Genomic DNA, 18,941 nt, shown 5'->3' with positions numbered 1-18,941 from the left:
GCAAAGCTTCAGTTTTTTCAGTTTTTCATTTTGCTTTTCACTATTTTTGTTTTCTTGTGGTTTTTCCTTACTGTGTAGCTGCAAAGGACAAGCTCTGTGTGTGCCTTATTGTCGTGGCATTTTCTGTTCACACAGGTTGGGAAAAGTGGAAACATTCCGGCTGGTACCACAGTGGACACAAAAATCACCCATCCATCCGAGTTTGACTTTTATCTGTGTAGTCACGCTGGTATTCAGGTACAGCATTTTGTGTGGGATGGTAACTTTCCAACACTGGTTGTTGGTATTTTCTGTGTTCTTTGCACAGGAAACAAAGGGTACGACTTCCACGTGTATGTTTCAGCTTTTCTTCTGTGCCGTCCACAGTGCTCTTCTGTCATGATTAAAAGTCTAACAGAAACAATGAAGCTAAACAGTTACAAAGCATACCCTGTGCATTTAGTTTATTGTGCTTCTCTCCTGTCTGTGTACTGCTCTGAATGGTCGGAGGTAGTTGGGCTATCTTGCATAGCTGCCTCTTGCATTAAAATCACTTGAAATATGCATCCAGTTCCTAGGAAACAACTACGTTTAGATAGCACCATTGTAATTTCATGTTTTCTTGTGATTTCTTCTTCCCAGTCAGAAACAGAAGCTGTTAAACAGCAACAGAACTGAATGTGCTTTTATCCAGAGTATTAAAATTTGACTGTCAACAGGATCACAAGTTAGATTGCTGTGAGCTGTTAATGTTTTGCCTAAAGATACTTTATATGATGGCTTTTTGTCAAAGTCGAGTTTTACAAGACAAAAGCTCAGTTCCATAATATCACTTAATTTCAGTAACAGGGATGAAATCCTTGAAAACGCAGTTCTATCTGGAAGTGCAAAGGGATTAGTTCTGGGGGGGGCAAGGAGGGAGGTGGTTTGCCCTTTTAAAGCAAAACTTTGCTGAAGGATGTGGAATTGCTCACACATGATTTTTGAGGAAGGGTCTGTTTTTACTGCAGTTGTCCTGCAGAGGTGGGAATGTAAAGAGCTGTGTTTGAAATGCTGACATCCTGTGTGTGATCTGCCTTCAGGGTACAAGCAGACCTTCTCATTACCATGTCCTCTGGGATGACAATCGTTTCTCTTCAGATGAACTGCAGATTCTCACCTATCAGCTGTGTCACACGTATGTACGTTGTACCCGTTCTGTTTCCATCCCTGCACCAGCATATTATGCTCATCTGGTTGCCTTCAGAGCCCGGTATCATCTGGTGGATAAAGAACACGATAGGTAAGTTACATAGTTTTGAATTATAACAGAATTGGAAAGGAAGCAGGAAGGAAGTGGGCTTGTTAATTCTGGGGTCAGTAGTATCCTCAGCAGTTCGAGGGTAGATTTGGTCTTACCACTGAATGATAACTGTGGAAAAAGGCAAATGTTCCATTTGCTTCTGTGCTTCTTTTGCTTTCAGAACCTCAGTGGTGTTTTAAGGGTAATTAACTTCTGACCATTCTATTCAGAACAAATGAATGAAACACCACCACATGCAAGGACAGGTGGATTAAATAGGGTTTCTCTTCCCCTCCAACCTTTCTGTTTCCCTCCACCTCCATTCTCTTGCAGTGCTGAAGGAAGCCACACCTCCGGTCAGAGTAATGGCAGAGATCATCAAGCACTTGCTAAAGCAGTTCAAGTTCATCAGGACACGTTGCGCACTATGTACTTTGCTTGACATGTTTTAATGTTTAGCGACTCAGTACAATACAGAGTTGGATTCACATGAGACCAGCTGCACTTAGACCAACAGTTGCCCAACCTACAGTGACAGCCAGCAATGAGTGATGCATCTGAATTCTTTTCCTTTCCCATTTACAAGCAAGCCTTCCGTCCAGGATTTCAGACTCAATTATGACCTGCATTCTTGTACCAAACCCCACTATTGTTAGAAATGTGGTTTGCCAAAAGTCTCTAAGCTGGTTGCTATAAAACAGACCCTTATTTTATAATTGAATCAAGAGCTGTGATCTCAGGGCTTAGGGAAAAAACAAAAAAACCAACCCCCAAACCTCCTCATTCAGTTTGCTATTCATTGAATAGCTTTTAATAATTTGGAAAGATCTAATTCATACTCAAGTTTGGGCTAAAATACCATGAATTAGCTTTTAATACAAAGGAAAGCAAAGCATTTTTTTGGACTCTTGATGAAGCCTTGGTTATTCTGGATGCATTTACAAAATTGTTATTTTTCAAAAGAAAAGAGTGACAAAATCCTGGTTTTCCACTGTCTTACAAAGATCCTGCTCTGTGTGTCTAAGGGCAAATGTATTTTCTGAAGCTTGTTCTTGAATGTTTTTTATTGTGCTGCATTTGGAAATGTTTTTCATAGACTTAAAGAAGAATTTTAAAGCAAAGACTGAACTCGTACCTAAGCTTTTCATAGGTCCACTTGGATTGGCAAAAGACAATGTGCCATTGAAAACCTGATTTGTAAAGAGTTTTTTAGAATCACACTGACAGCTAACTTTAGGGTTTGTCATCCAGGACTGTGACACTTACCTTTCCAAAGTCTCTAAAGAATACGGGTCTGTGGTGAGAAATACAGTACAATCCTTTTTCACTGTTGTTTGAGTTAATGTAAATTTTATATATGTTTCACAGTATTAATGTGATAGACTAGATGCTATTATTTATTTTTATTTACTAAGGAGTGCTCATTATACTTCTGTTAACATATCAAAAAATGCTTTGGATTTAGAAACGAAAACGTTCTCATGGGGACATTACTCTTCAAATGCAAAAATATGCAATTGACTTTGGGAGAGTTCAGAGATCCAGGCAGTGTATATTGTGTAGCTTGTAACTTGTAGAAAGGCTTTTTAAGCGTGCACGCAACACAGCAGGTTGTACCTGTGCAGTTCAGAGACGCACACAAGACCAACAGTCTACATTCATTCAAGCACAAACCAATTGTATTTTATTTATATGTTGAGTATTGGTGAAGCAGGAGCTCTGGTAGAGGAGAGTGGCTCACTGTGATTGAGACAGAAGTCAGTATCTATGCAGTAAAGAGAAATCTTAGGAAACTGAAGTTTACTTATGAAGGGAGGTGAAACTCTCTTCCTTATGCATAAGGTCAATAGTAAATGTGAGAGTTTTGCCATTCTCTTAGGAGAAGCATTAATTAAAACTGATCATTGTTAGACGCTTCTGTTAGTTTGCACACTGGATTCATAACAAACCATAATACATATGTAAACCATTGCACTAATGATGATGCCATAAGCAGAAAATGGAAGAAGCCCAAGGAACTTGTTTATGCTGACTTGATTTTGTTTATTTTCTTAGATAACTGAAGTAACATGCCATGAGGCAGGTTTTACACGTGTCATTCTCTTCCACTGATCCATTTTGCTTCACCTTTTCCCTTCTCTCGCAGCAGATGCTCGGTCACTGTTTTGAATACATTTACCTCTAGCCACTCAAATGGGCGAGTAGCTTTAACCAGTACAGAGGTCTGTGCCATACAGCAGATAAACTCTAACCAGTTGCTGTTGAATAAGCTAGAAAATGCCCAGCCTTTGCTGCATGAAGAGTTTTAGGTACATAACTCTGTGCAAGATCAGATCTTCACCTTGTGTGTTGGTTGTCAGTGTTTAGGTGAAATAACATTGTAAAACCTATTAATAGATTCATTGTGTTATTCTAACTTGGTGATTAGGCTGCTGGCTCATTTTCCTCTTGGTCATAGTTATGTAAATCTAGGTTTTAAATGTAAATCTAGAGTTTAAATGCTGGTATAACAGAAAGCAAATTCCGGGTCACATTGTCTGCCTTTCTGTGTTCCAGCCTTTCCATGGTGGATGTGTTGCACTTCTTGTGCTTGCTTGAGAGGTTTCATACTTCAGTGAAGATTTTAATTTGGCAGAGTTTTATATAAGAATTATTTTTTTAAATGAATTATTCTTAACAAATAGGAAAAAAAATCAACCCTTTTAAGACACCATTTAGTTTATTTGATGTTCGTTATGCAGAGACCTCTTGGATGTGAAATTCCTTCTCTGCCCTCTCTGTGCAGCCCTGGAGTAGTAAATGACTTATGCAGGTGGTCACATGGGGTGAGGAGGGCAAAACCTGTCTTGACCTCAAATCTTATCTCTCAAGCAGACTGTGGACTTCACTGCATCCTGTTCAGGATGCAGTCTTTGGGCTGGAATACTTGTTGCAGCTCCTTGTTGTGAGAAAAGAAGCATTAGGCAGACACTTAATCTGATAGTAGCCGTTGTCTGTGTTTGCTCTTGGAAACAATGAATTTTATGTAGCTTTCCTTCCCTGAGCATGAAGAACTTGGGATGGTTCTATGCATTTCAGGCTAAGCACATTTTTACCTTTTACAATTGTTTTAAACCTCTAATACTGCTAATTCTTTATGGCTTGATTTCTCCCTCCTTTCCCCTCTCCTCCTTCCCCTGCAAGTGTTGAATTAGTGGATAATTTAAAGCCTTTTTCTAAAAACATACTGATAAAGTTTATACTTTGAAAAATACAATGTGCTCTCAGTCCAGCAGCTACCTTTTGGGGAATGTTTTTAGTATTAGTTACATATACAAAAGTGTCTCCTGCCAAAAAACCCTACCAGAACACCTAAACCCATACTCTTAGGGTCTTTTTCTTTCTTACCTCCCATGTGTCTTGTAAGAACAGCAATATCTCAGGTAAACACAAAGCTCAAGATGTCTTTATCTCACACATTCCTGCTGTTGAAGTTGCAGTTGAGGTAGTTATAACCACTAAGTCACTATGCAGCTCAGGTCAGCAATAACCAAATGTGCGTTACCCCCTGGCAGTTGGGGTTTTAATTATCCCTTGCATGACTTCCATTGTAAGAGAGTGCTGAGCAGGACTTCATCCCTTGCCTTCCTCCTGCTCTTTATGTTCCTGGCAATGACCTTGTCCTTGAATTCAGCCACTGGTGCAGGTTGTCCTGGTGCTTAGAAGTGACAAAACCACCTTATTCCCCACGCAGGCGTGAGCAGTGTGGTGGATAAACTGATCACTGCCAGTACCATGCTATTTCTTTAGTTTTAAAGGAGTGTGCTGGAGAGATGAACCGAGTGCCTGCTATGGATTTAGTTTTCCCTGATTTTGGTTTGTATGGAAATGGTAACACTGTTGAAACAAAACATACTCCAAGATTCCAAGTTGGTTGTGGAACCTCTGTCTTCAGAGAGGCTCAGACTTGGCTGGATGGGTCCTGGCACAGTTTCAGTTCGCTGAACCTGCTTTGAGCATGGGGCTGGACCAGGCATCTCCAAAGAGCCTTTCTGAAGCAGGGGTTCTGTGGCAAGAGCAGCTCCTCATTGAGAGGTGAAAAATAGTATCAACAAACATAAAATACTTAAAAATTGACCCTTTTTATTATTACTTTTATAGTATGTACAAAATATTACACAATAATTGTTTGCTTTCTTGGATTTGGAACTTTCTGCTCCTGTGGCTGAATAGAAGAATAAGGTGTCCGCTCCACCTCTTCGAGCACTGGGAAACAGCTGAGTTGATCCTTAGGAGGAAATGTCCTGTTGTGAAATGCTGAAAGTAGGTGGATTTGCCTCTGTGTTTATATGAGTTTGCATTCAAGATAGCCCTATGCAATCTTAACACTTCTAGTGTGTGTCTATGCACTGATGTATGGTGTGAGATCACCTGTTTTTGTTAGAACTCCCCATTTTGGCTTGGTTTGGTTTAGACCGGTTCAGCAGTCATATTTGGCTTGGTGAATCACGGTCAATGATCTTCCATCTTACAGAAGCTTTGGCACATGAACTTCCTCCTTTCTAGATCTGTTGGGTTTTGGGTGAGTTTGTTGTTTGCTGCAGTTGTTAGGGAAAGGTGTGTCTTAATCTGCTGGAGCCAGTGTGGAGAATTAACAGGCAATTTATGCTTAAAACAAGAAATCCTAATAAATCCTTCCATAATCCATAACACATACTTCATGGAGGCCCCTAGGCAATGTGTCCTGATTGTAAAAGGAAAAAAGGTGGTGAAGGTTTAACTTCAATTCTGACTCTCGCAGTAAGTCCTGTGGCCCTTGTCCATGTTTAACTTGTTCACATCTTAGTGGATCCCTTTTATAAGTCAGACAAAGAGATCGTATTTCCAGAAGGACTATTACATTTCAGCTCCTGAAGGGTAGGTTCTTGTGTGCCCAGTTACCTTCTGAAAAGACTGAAGTTGCTAATTGAGTTAAGAGGCTTCTGAAGCTTTTATCTCAAGTCAGACGTACATGCACAAAGGCTTTCTGTTCAACAAAAGATCAGGAGGGCTTTGCACCGTGTTACCAATGCTGCTGTCCTTAACTGCAGCAGTAGGTTCCTCAAATACAGCGGTCATCTGCATCTCCCCTGTAGAACCCCCGGCCTTTCTCATGCCAGTGAATCTCTGGAATTTAACTGAGAGCAAGGGCAGGAGGAAGGTCTGTGTTAACATCCCCCAGCCAAATAGGATGGATTGTTGTAGGGGTTTTTCAGTGTACCCGCAGATTGTTTCTTTTTGAGGAAGAATGTTGGTATTTGAAGTGAGAACAGGTTGTTTCATGCTTACTCAAGACCACAAGTACTAGAAATGCAGCACTGGGACCTTGGGAAATTGAGATGGACACACTTGCCAATTGATGTAACCAAGTTGAGCATCTGGTGGCATAAATAACCCAAAGGGACTTCTTTCTTTTTGAAGAGCTCTTTTAACTAAAGGAATGTAACGAAAGTTCTCATCAGTATTTTTCACACCTGATACCAATGTAATAAAATCACATTCTTTTCCTAGTTTGTTAGTACTTTTCTCCTACAGTAGCATCTCTTCTTGTATATTGGTCCTGCCAGTGTGGCTTTCTCAATTTCTAATGCGGGGCAGTACATTGTTTTATTACTCTTCTATTACATTTGGTAACATGCTTCTTGATGGATACATGCAGTCTTTTCTAAGCAAAACTTCAAGTAGAAGGTAATTGCACTGATTATTTTGTTTTTAAACTCCCTTTTTACTGTAAAACCTCTTTTTTGCATCTGCTGTAGCTGTTTGAAATACTGTAAATAGTGCTATGTATAGCAAATACTGAAATGCTGTGGATACCATTCCTTGTTGTTCTTGCTTTTTGGAATACTGCCATATTTTCCAGTATTGAGATAGGAGCTTTGGGTTTTAAATGTTGTTATACTTTCTGTTTGCATCATAGAGTGAATCCAAGGGCACAGTTGCTTTATCACAGTGGAAATATTTAGGGTTCATCTGAATTTATAGAGTATTTCTTCCTTCTTCATGCACATTTCTCCCACACTGTAAAGATACGAGGACAGGTTTTAAGCCATCAATGTGCTTGTTATCTGTGCAATGTTTAAATGCCAATCTTTGATATCACTGTTAGATAACTTATAGCATTAATGTAATATCCATACTATCAACTGTAGCTGTCACACATGTTCCTTGCTTCTTCCAACATCTGATTCTTGTGTCATATGAAGAACTGGTCTGTGTGGCAGATTTAGTGGAATATTAGGGATTTGGGATCCAAGTTGCAATGTCTTGCTCTCTGTCCCTCCATGGGTGTGAGATTGTTGAGTGCAGTGGATGTTTCAGTGCTCTGAACTAAGAAATAGTGTTGTCTCCCTAATTGCCCGCATGAGAAAGCCATCGATCTTGTCTCCATCAGTAGTTGCCTTTTGCTTCTGTAACCCTTGGAAACAGGAGAGACCCAAACTCCAGCCCCATTGTTTAGCTTTAGGGTGCAGAACAGCAAGTTTTGCCTCCTGTTTCTGAGGGTTAATGACTGGAAAGATGCATTCAACTGAGATGGTTTTAATCTGAAGGTTGGCGAGGGGGGTGTTGTGTGTGCTTGGTGCGACACCTAATCAGTTTTATCTCATTTAGTGTGTTTTAGTTGCTTTTTCTGTGTTGTTTCTTTGCCTGAAGTGTTAATATGAATGTAATGGCTTGGCCAAATCACTACAAAAGGTGGTTTTGTGATACTCTCTAGTTAGCAAGCGATGCAGTTAAAGGCTACCTCCTGTATTCTTCCACAGATGAATTCATTTTCAAAGTGAACCTACTGCTAAGCAGCCAAAATGTTCCCAAACGAACTATTTGTACTGTTTTGTTTCTTGCTGGTGAATTAGCAGTGCCATACTGTGATCTTGGACGGCTGCTCTTTGCTCCTTCTGTCTTCCTGAGGTGTAGATGTGACTTGTTGGGTGTTAAGAAGGTATCATAAGGGGTAAATCAGACATGTGGCACGGTCGCTTTTGGTCAGGGTTACTCGATAGCAACAGCTCCCTCTTCGACCTCTCCCTTTGCTGAGTTTGTAACTTTTGTGTCCAAATGAGAAATGCTTTTGTATTGTAGCTGTTGGCCCCAAAATGTCATGTTTTCACTGAAAATGACATGAAGGTGCTTGAAATCTATTTTGAATCTGAGGCAAAAATTATGTATTGAAATATTTTTGTAAGGTATTATTTAGCTAAATTGACACAAGACTGTAACAGTGAAAATACTGCATCATTCCCTGCTCACATCGTGATAACCTTTAAAATGGGGAAAAGAAACCAAACCAAACCACCAAAACCCAACCCCAAACTCGAGTATGTTCATATGGTGACTGTTGAGTGTCAGTTATATGCAAAGCCTTGGCTGTAGCTCAACCTCAAAATAAGTGCACACAGACTAAAGGTGCTTTACCTGACCTGAAACGAAACTGCACAAAACTGTGTTAACACATCACATTTTGTTTACAATGAATCCAGACAAGCTTCCTCAAGTCACAATTAACCACTCTGCTGACAGAAATACTACCTGTTGAAGCACAACACACTGGTGTAGTCTAATAGCAGTGCTAGAGTTTATTCTTATTTAAAAGTATCTGGGCTTTATGCTCCAGACATTGGCATCTCAGAAGTGAGTTTGCTGGGATTATATGCTACCTGCAATTTCATCATCTTTGGGTGTAGACACTAATGAAGCTTCTTGATGGCAGGCAGGATTGGTGTTCTGACTTTCTGCAGGCCAGTTCCTATTGAGCAGTGGTGAGGGACTGAATAAATCAGTTCAGTAACAGCTGAATGGGGTAAAATCCTGGAAGTTTTGTTCAGTTCTCAGTTATAATTTAACAAAGCTCCTCCCAAAAGCATGAATGCAGGGGTTTGCTGTAGGGAAAGTGGCTGCTTTTCGGGCAGTATGTCACTACATCTTGTATTACAGATCCATAGACACTATTGATGTTGCTGTGGCCTGGAAGGGGTTTCGTGGTACGGGTGTGTTATACCACTTCCCTTTGAGCATATTCCGGGGAAGCGATAAGAGTGATGTGCTGTGCTTTCTAGGCCAGGTCTGCAGATCCAAAGCAGTATTGGGAAGGAAGGAGTCCTGTGCTAGAGGCTTGCCATCCCTTTTTAGAAGAGAAATACCATCTGTGCTATGCCAGCTACCCCATCCCTTGTGGAAATGAGATCAGGAGGTGAGGGGAACCATTTTATTGCAGAGCTGCTAATGAAGCATTTGTGAAGGTGACAGTTAAATTACACTCTCTTGGTTTTCCTTCTGGCTTCCCTGTGAGGGGCCCCTGAGCACAGGCATAGCTAGGGTACAGCCCCTTGCAGATGGGAAGCAGGCAGTCCCCTGGAGTTGCCTTCTGATTTCAGCCCTCTGTATTGAAGGGCTTTGGACTTGGGTGGCACAAGGACAGGGGTGTTTGCTGGATTTGGAGGTGTGAGAGGATGGCAAGAGCCAGTCTTGGGAGCTTTGCACGTGGCAGCACTAAGAAAGTGGATCCACAGCACGAGGTGAAGGCTGGCTACTCCCTTCCTCCCATCTGAATATCCTCAGAAGAGGAATTGCTTTGAATTTGTCCCTGCACTGCGTCAACAGATGCATCTTAAAACTACCTGTGGCTACTCGTCAACCACCAACTACCTATGTTCTTTTGAAAAGCCTGGTATTTGCATTACAAATCTGTTTTAAAGGGCATATTCATTTTTATGGGGCTCTGATGAGTGCACAAGTTTTAGCCTGTTGTGGTTTTTTAATCCCAACCTTTTGGATGTGCTGTTTTACCAGGTTGCTTTAGTTTTGGTATTCCCCACCCCCTTTCTTTAAGCACAACTGAAATACCTGCTGGAAATCATCAGCAGGGATTACAGATACTGACTAACCTGGAAGCAAGCCTTGGAATTGTCCCTGAAATATAAAGTTTTCTGGCCATTTTATGGTTTTCCCAGTGTGCTTGGCAAGCATGAATTGTGCAAAGGTCAGCAAGCAAGCTTGGGAGTCACTCATCCCCTGGCTTGTGCTCTTTTATTTGCTTTGTTAAGTTAGATTTCCTGTCAGAAAACAGAAATACATTTAATGTTAACTCTATTCTCTATTTCTCAGCTTTTCTTGTCTTACAATCCATGAGTAGAGGAGGCTTCACTCGTGCCAGTATACGTAAAATTGCACATTATTGCTTGCCACATACTTAACTCGCAGCTGATCTGGTCTGTGCTTTCTGGGCACCCCAAAATCTCTGCTGCTTGACTGTGTGCTGTGGGTAGGATCGAAACTGTTGTGTATCAACAGAACATACAAGTTTGTTTCTAGATTTCACCAAAGTTAATTCTGTATCAGCTGTGAGATGTTCAGATCCCACTGTTTCTGTGCTATAAAAACGTAAGGTATACCGACATGAATTTTGTTACTCCTGATATGTTTTCTGATAGAACTTCACAAAGCTGAGCGCTTAAATTGCTCATCTCATTTCCAGGCAACAACTTTGTATTTTAAATAACATATCTCTGTTTGCCTGACCTCTTGGTTCTAACCTTGACTCTTTCACTGATGCTCAGTTGCCTGTCAGCGTTGAGTCCCCCGCGTGTCTCCCACCGAGAGATTGTTCCATTTTTCCACTTATTACCTCATTTCAAGCAGTAGAAATCATTTGGGGAGGGATGGGGTTAGATATTATGTGCTTTCCTAAATGACGTTTACTTAAAGAATAATTCCCAGTAGACTGCTTGGGAAAGCGAGGCATTTGTTCATGGAGGGGAAGGAAAGAAAAGGAGAAGAAAACCCCAAGAAACAACAAATACTAAGTTTTAGAATTACATATTTTGGAAAATCCAATTATTAATTAGGTGCAATCTGGCGGAGTTCTGTGCTATCCTGAAGAGAGTTACCACTTGTTGTCTGTAAGTTGTCGACAAAGCTTAGTAGATCTTGTATATGGATGTATGTATGTGAGTATCCACATGTGTATGTGTATCCACACACGTGTGTTGGTGAAAGGAGAGCAGGGCTGTTTATAGACTGTTTAGAAAAGCTTCAAAGGTGGTATCTTGCTGAAACTAATAAGCACAATTTCCCTGGTTTTTGCATTACAGAAATCCCTCAATTTAGGGCAGTTCAGGAGTAAAGATCCAGGCCCAGATTTCTGTGCAGCAAAGTGGTTAACTTGATCTCGGGAGGGCGAGATGGAACCCAGAATGTATTGATTAGATCTGTATTTCTGTTCTTTAGTTTTGGTACATTGCAGGTTTCACTGACATCTGTGAAGGTTTTCATCTTCTGTTTAGTAGTTGTCAAAATGTTTTTTAAATTATTTTTTATAAAATAACTGAAAAAGAACCAAAAATCCATTCAGAAATCTAATGTTGTAAATGTTTTCCCTTGGATCCAAATGTTTTTATGACCAGTTAAAGTTTGCTATTTTTTTGAAAGAAGAAAATAAATAAATATGATGTTAAGGGCCTCATTTCAAGTGGTACTAAATGTATGTTGAGTAGTTTGTGTGTTGCATCTGTACTCAGATGTCTTGCGTTTGCAGCGTAGAGATGATGTAGTTCTGTCTGGCTAAGAGTAGCACTTGTAATACAAAAAGCAGCCAGAGAAATACCCTCGATTGACTTTGAAATGCATCAGCAGCATTGTAGAATTTACCAGGTAGATTGTAAGCATTGCTTTATGTTACTCAGCCGAGGCTTCACGTAGGTGTGTGTAGTTTAAATACATACTGTGTATCTTGCTAGTGTAGTTGAACATTTGCATGATGCTGTGTGGCGATGCCACTTTAAATTAAGCCTTAACAAAATGAGAAATCTGTCAGATCTTTTTCTCCTCAGAGTATGCAAAAATACTGTTTAACAGAGCAGGATGTTCCTATAAAGCTCAACCAGTAGAAATCTCCTCACCTGAGGAAGAAAGGGAAACTTGTCGATCTGTATACTGTGACTGACCTCTTGAGGCACTGGCTGTCACTGTTGCTCTGCAGAAACCAGGCTCGCGGGCATCTCTCCGCAGCCTTCCAAAACCAAGCTTGCTCAAACCTCAGCTTCTTTCTTGGTGGTTCTTGTTGAACGTATTCTCCTCCCTCGCCTGCTAGGAAATCTCTGCCTGAAGGAGGATTGTGATTTAACACTTAAACTTACAGTGCAAAAAAGCTGTTTCTTGAGTTCTGTGCTTGCTTTCAGATAGTGCCATCGTTTCCACTTCTTAATGACTGACATAGAATCCTTCAAAGATTTGAAATAGAGGCAAAGAAAGCGTTGGGGACCCAGCTTCCTTTATTTTTTTTGTCTGATTTGGATCTACCTCATTGAAACAGTTGGGTGCTATTGACTCAAATTGTTGAGGAGATTGGCAAAAGCGACCAAACTGTGTGTGCTGAGCGACCTCTTCGCAGGCGGCATTCGTGAACCAAAACCTCTGCGTTCATTGTCCAGAGACAACAATATTGTGTTTGAGTTTGATTCTTTGTGCCTTTCTGTTTTGTTGTTCTTTTCTTTTCCCAGTGTGCAACAATCAAAAGTCATCATCTTAATGAGAAACAGTAATTGAATTTTAACCACAGAGTTTAGGGAAAGAATAAAAGCCACCAAATGTCGTTTTAGCAAGGTTTAAAGTATTTGTGTCTGAAGTCATAAAATGTAGTGTCACAGCAGACCTAAGCAATGAGAAGTACCCAATAAATAAGTTTTGGAAGCATATAATCCCAACCCTGGCTATATACATCTCTGTGCATATATGCATATACACACATACAGAGCACAGTTTGTTGTGTGGGTATGTATATGTGAAATAGATACATGCGTGAGGGTGAGGGTGTAAAACGTCATTGACTTTTCCACAGTTTTGTATGTAACAGTTTACAACTATGTGTAAGTTTTTCTACTATGTGAAACCTTTTTTACTTCAAAAAAAAAAAAAAAGAATTCCTTTTTGGAAATTTTCAGTTGTGATAAACTATCATTTTTTGAAGCTTAAAAAGAGAGAAAAAATATTACTTTTTACCAGTACCTAATGCAGAGGGGGGATTCTCTTCTGTAAAGTTGTATTTAGTTTAACTCATAAAGTCTATCTATGGAACTATAAAAGCGCTGACATTCCATCGTGGCAGGACTTCAAAGCTGTTTCCTACAGGCTTTCTGCTGCAGAGAAGACGCGAACAAAAGGAAGATGCCTCTGTTCAATGTGTTTTACAAAACCGCTCCATCAGGTCTGTACTTAAGCTATATTTTCTAAAGCCTAATCATCCTTTTAATATGCTGCATATAAATGATCAGCATGGTTGCACTTTCTCAAGAATAATGTACGCCCTGCAATTGGCTCATGGATAAGGACTTTAGTTTTTTAACAAAACCAGTAGTACTTTGGGCAGAAGGTAATATTTATATAGGTACCTCAAGAAAAAAATAAAAAAGAGCCTGAAAATGCTGCATTTTGTTCCTTTAACATTTTTCATGTAGCAGTTGTTCGCTTTGATTTTATTTTATTAGATGACTAGCTACCTGTTTTCTTTGGGGGACCCTGATAGCATTTTAGACCGTTGGTTTCTATTGATCTCATAGAATGTAGTATCCTTCCTTGGTTTCACGCAGTAGTTTGGGATGGGATTTGCCCTGGTTTATGTACACAAGGGGAGGGGGACCATGAGGAAATATGCTTTATGTAGACATCAGGAAAAGGATACTATATTCCTAAAACAGACAATACATGTTCCTACTTCTTAATTACTAGTTTTTTGTTTGCTCGTACTGCTTTCTTGACTCTTTTCTCAAATACAAGTGTGGAGAGGGGCAGCTTGCAATGGAGGAAACCCAAACTGACCAAACTCACCCTTCTTGGTCCATGTTTTGGGAGTGGTGGAGAAGCAGCAGGACGTGGGCTTGGCCACGCCGTGTGCCAAATGCTGTTTAAGAGTTGTACCCCGTCTCTGAGCAGGAGCCATTCTGCTCTCTGGCCGCTTGCTGGTGTGGGTGCGTTGTCTACTTCGTTTCCGAGTCAGTAAAAACCTACAAATGTGCAGAGATGGGGAATTTCTTTGTTGAGAACTGTTGAAGGAAGCTTCAAAGGCTGTGAAATTGAGCATTTATTGTCATGTTTTTAAGCTTAGGTGGGTCCTTTTCCAAGTTTGTTTTACAGCTTGCAAGGTAAAATAGTTTGCACTACTTTTGCAATAAACTCATGAAAAACCTAACAGTTTCTGTTTTGGTTTCTTACTGTATATATACAACTAATACTAAAGATTTAGCATAGTGTTTTTCACCTCAAAACATAAGACTTGTAACAAGCTCAGAATGCTGTAATTCCTGACAAAATAATGATGTGAATGATATTTTATAAAGTTATTTTGTATGGTGTCAATTTTGTTTTGCCTCATAGTATGTCAATAAAATAAAATTCCTCATCTTTACAAGTTGTTGTTTGATGTCTTTAATTTGGCCATTTTCTGCAGTTACTTGTGGACTGGGAGACTTTGTGAGCACACACTGGGATGTATCCATGGCCTAAGAAATTTTCCACAGTGAGTAGAGGATCGTAGAATTGCAGAATCAGGCTGGAAAAGACCTTTAAGATTGAGTACAACCATTAACCTGATACTGCCAAGTCCACCACTAAACCATGTCCCTGAGCCCCACATCTACATGTCTTTTAAGTATCTCTGGGGACGGTGACTCCACCACTGCCTGGGGCAGCCTGCGCCAATGCTTGACAACACTTACAGGGAAGAAATTGTTCTTAATATCTAATTTAAACCTCCCATGGCGCAACTTGAGGCCATGTCCTTTCATTTCATTGCTTGTTACTTGGAGAAGAGACTGACCCCACCTCTCTCCATCCTCCTGTCAGGCAGTTGTAGGGAGCGATCAGGTCCCCCCTGAGCCTTCTCTTCTCCAGACTGAACCCCCCAGGTCCCTCAGCCGTTCCCCATCACACTGTGCTCCAGACCCTGCACCAGCTCCATTGCCCTTCTCTGGCCCTGCTCCAGCACCTCAATGTCTGTAGAAGAGCAGCAGGAGGACATCTCATGAATGGGAAGCAGCTGAATGCCACTAAATGGAGAGGTACATGGGTAAGAAGTCCCTCTCTACTATCCAAACAGCAGTTACATTGCAGCACTGGTGCTGTGTTTTTCTTGCTGCCAGAGGTCAGAATCAAATCTAAAATTACTGATGGCTTGGTAGCTCAGAAACTGTTGTTAAAAGAGTCCCAGTGGCAGATTGGAGATCCTTGGAGCAGAGACCCTTATGCTAGATCACTTTTTGCTCTGTCAAATCATAATCCAAGTATAAGTGTGCTGGTCTGGAGGCTTTTTGTGATGACAGAGCCAAAAAATCCTCCTAGTCCCACTGCCAGCCCTTGCATTATACTTCTTGGGTGCATTTCAGGTGGTTCCATGGGCACTCCAGACTTCCAGAGGCAGTATGCGCTGCTTTTAACTGGCTTAAAAGTTATAAATCTCCAATTATTTATGGAAGGTCAGCATTTTGGAAAATCCTTGCTTGAAATCTTACCTTTTGTTGCTTTCTGAGTGATTAAATACCAAGAAGTAGCTACTTAGTGTTTACTATAAAACATCAAGGGGATGGGGGTATCAAAAAGAACTGCAAGTATGCTGAGGAGCTCCTGTTGGGAGCCCAGCCCTGCTAACACAGATGAGTTTTACTCAGTACCATGAAATAATGTCACAGCAGTCGTCCGTTTGAGGCAGAGCTTTAACTTTCCCCTTGTTTTTGACATGCTGCTTTGAATTGGACATGGTTTTGCTCTGTGTCAAGCTCTAGGGAAAAACAAATACCACTTACTGGGTTTGATGGCAACGAGCCTTGGTGGATGCAAGGCCTTGGAGATGGCTGTGGCAAAAGCTGCCAGCTCTGAAGTCCCCATTGAGGCTTCTGGCTGAATGAATACAGAAAGGAGTTCAAGATCTTGCGGTCTCAGTAATTAACAGAATATGTTCATCATCCCACAGGAAACTTCTAAAGGGCATGAAATATGGTGATTTGTACTTAGTCACAAAGTTCTTTTGTCATTTTTTGCAAGCTTAAGAAGTTTCATCTCCTTTGAGCAGCTTTGGCTGGGGGGGGGGAAGATCTCACCAGTTAGCACTGTAGGGGAACATACAGCAATATGTATATAATGGTAGAGTCATCCTGGAAAGTGTCTCCTGGCCTGTGTACTGCTGTCTAAAGTCCCTGAACACCTTAAACAGGCCAGGACACCCTAAGGAAACACCACCAGCAGCTTCCCACCTCGCAGCTGGCCCCCCTGCAGTGCAGGAATGTCCAGCAACTGCAAGCTCTGAACGCTCCAAGAAGAAAAAGCAGTGTTCCTCATAAGCAAAGCTGGCGCCTTCCCACTATAACCCTGCTCAGGATGTCTGCCATTTTGCTGAGATTCAGCTGTTTATTGCAACGTTTCCCTTACGAGATACAGAGAGAGAGCTGATTGCAGTACCTGAAAGGTTGTCATTGGCATCATGGACTTTCCTGTTCCTCCTTTGGGTGTAGGAAGATCTGCCCGGGCCATGGTGGCTGAAGCACTCATAGTTTTGATCCTCTGAAAAGCTGGCAGGAGATAAAGCCCTTCAAAGTCAGCAGGGGCAGCTGTGGCCAAGCAGAGGTATCACTGAGGCTTTGTCCCATCTGCTTGAGCCCTTCAGCAGCAATGGAGGGGTTGGTGCTGGTGGGGAAGAAACCCCTGAGCTGTAACAGTAGAAGTCGGACAATCCCTTTTGTGCCTTCCCAGTTGTTTCAGCTGCAGTTAGACATGGGCTGTGTGATTTCTTTGTTCCAGTGCTCCTCAGTCGCTTTTGGACCAGCCTGAGGACGTCCATGGTAAATGATGGTGGTCTGTAGCTGGAGCTTTGTAATAGGTGGCGAATGTGTCTTGATTTACTGCAAGGGATAAAGGTGTGCTGTGAGGGGGCCGGGATGTGTCACTTGAAATCTTAACCCTTGTGTCCCACTGCGTCGGTTTGTCTGTTTGCAATGTATGTCACCTGCAACGTATTCCCTTCAGTGTGTAACCCAGTGCTAACAGCCGGTTGGGTATTTCTCCTTGTGCTGGGCTGATGGGGCCAGAAGCCCCCACAGCTGCTCGCTCCTCCTCCTGACCAGGACAGAGGGAGAAAACAGGAGGAGAAGGCTCAGGGGCTGAGGTAAAGATGGGGAGATCACGTACCCGCGACTGCCACAGGTAAATCAGACCTCCCCTTCCCCTCACCCCCTCCTTCCCATTCCTGTCTTCACCCCGACCCCTCTCCCCGAGGCGCAGGGGTGCGGATGGGGTCGCGCTCAGCCCAGCACAGCCCCTCCCGCCCGCTGCTCCCTCCTCACCCGTCCCCCTGCTCCAGTGCGGGCCCTTCCCCGGCTGCATCCTTCAGGGACCCCCCGCTACCTCCGGGGCTCTGCCCGGCCACAGTAAATCCCCCCCTGTGGGGCCCTCCCCGGGCTGCAGGGGGGTCTCTGCTCCCGCGGGGTCTCTGCAGGGCTGAGGGGATCCCTGCTCCGGGCCTGCAGCACCTCCTGCCCTCCTCCTCCTCCGACCTCCCTCTGATACAGGGGGCTTGATATAAGATATAGCGCCTGGAAGGCTGTGGAATTTAGGGGCCCCACTAAACATAAATTGCCTTCTACATACCATTCTTCTGCCCATCCTCCTTATCAGTTGACCCATCCTCCTTACCATTCTTCTCCTTCTCCTCACCACATCTACATATCAGTTGGCCCATTCTACTATTCCTTCTCATTCTTCTCTACTTATCAGTTAATCCAAAGACAGACAGATAGGGCTGGTTTCAGCTACTTGTGTAATCCCTGGGGCATCCAGATGTGCCAAAGGTGAAAAGTTTAAGAAGAGGAAGACTCGTTTCCTTCATCTTGAAGACCCCTGCCCACAAGAGGAAGACTCATTTACTTCATCCTGAGACCCTCACCCATGACCACGGGGAGGCACTGACTTTTTAGCTCATTATAATACGAAGCGGGGATAGATCATGAATATGTACAGGCGTGTAACTTTGGAGGATAAATGTAGCGGGAAACGACACTGATGAGTGCATACTTTGGAGGAGCGATCCCGATGCACCTCAGCGCTGAATAAAAGCATACCTACTTTACAACTTTAACGAGTTGTGGAGTCTCTCCGCGTATCACCTCGGGGTCCCGCTGCTGCTGCTCCCTCCTTGGCTTCCTCCTCCTCTGCCTGCGCCGCCTTTGGCCCTGCCTGGAACCTGTTTTCCCCCCGGCGCCCCCCGCTGAGGGGCTCCGCTGGGTCCTGCGCTCGGACCGGCTGTGTCCGGCACGGGGCAGCCCCGGCTTCACCTCACTGAGGGGAGCAGCCCCATGGCCGGTGCCTGGGCACGGACACCCCGCACACCGGTGTCTCTGCATCCCTGCTGCTGTAGATAAACTGTAGCGTGGCACGAAGGGGAAGCTGTGAGGAAATAAAGCACAATCGGGTGTGTGTGGAGGGAAACCAGGGTAGGCACTGCAAGAACAGGGGTAACCAAGGTGCCACAAGGAGAACCACTTGTGGAGTGATTCATGTTCCTGGTTTTCAGTGCGTGTCCTTCCTTAGGGTCCATGGCTCCTCCACCAAACCACCTCCAGCTGGATTGTTCCTTCTCACACTTCCCCTCCTCATCACATCTTTGGTCTGACACTGAAAGATA

The 18,941-nt window shown here is 42.6% G+C and overlaps 1 protein-coding gene across 4 annotated transcripts in view; it reads left to right on the top strand.

Annotated features, from left to right (window-relative positions):
- Window positions 1-13,197, top strand: part of AGO2 (argonaute RISC catalytic component 2) — a 69,502-nt gene extending 56,305 nt beyond the window's left edge. For all 4 annotated transcript variants that reach the window (XM_080611562.1, XM_080611561.1, XM_080611564.1 and 1 more), the window contains 3 exons: window positions 136-237; window positions 1,062-1,261; window positions 1,595-13,197. In XM_080611562.1, coding sequence (XP_080467688.1) covers window positions 136-237; window positions 1,062-1,261; window positions 1,595-1,703 — 411 coding nt within the window. In that variant the 3' untranslated portion in view covers window positions 1,704-13,197. The remainder of the gene's footprint in view (window positions 1-135; window positions 238-1,061; window positions 1,262-1,594) is intronic.
- The last annotated feature ends 5,744 nt before the right edge of the window (window positions 13,198-18,941 follow it).

This window comes from Psittacula echo (genome assembly GCF_963264785.1).
Source record: "Psittacula echo genome assembly, chromosome: 2".
Classification (NCBI taxonomy): domain Eukaryota; kingdom Metazoa; phylum Chordata; class Aves; order Psittaciformes; family Psittacidae; genus Psittacula; species Psittacula echo.
This window is presented reverse-complemented; position numbering and strand designations above follow the sequence as displayed.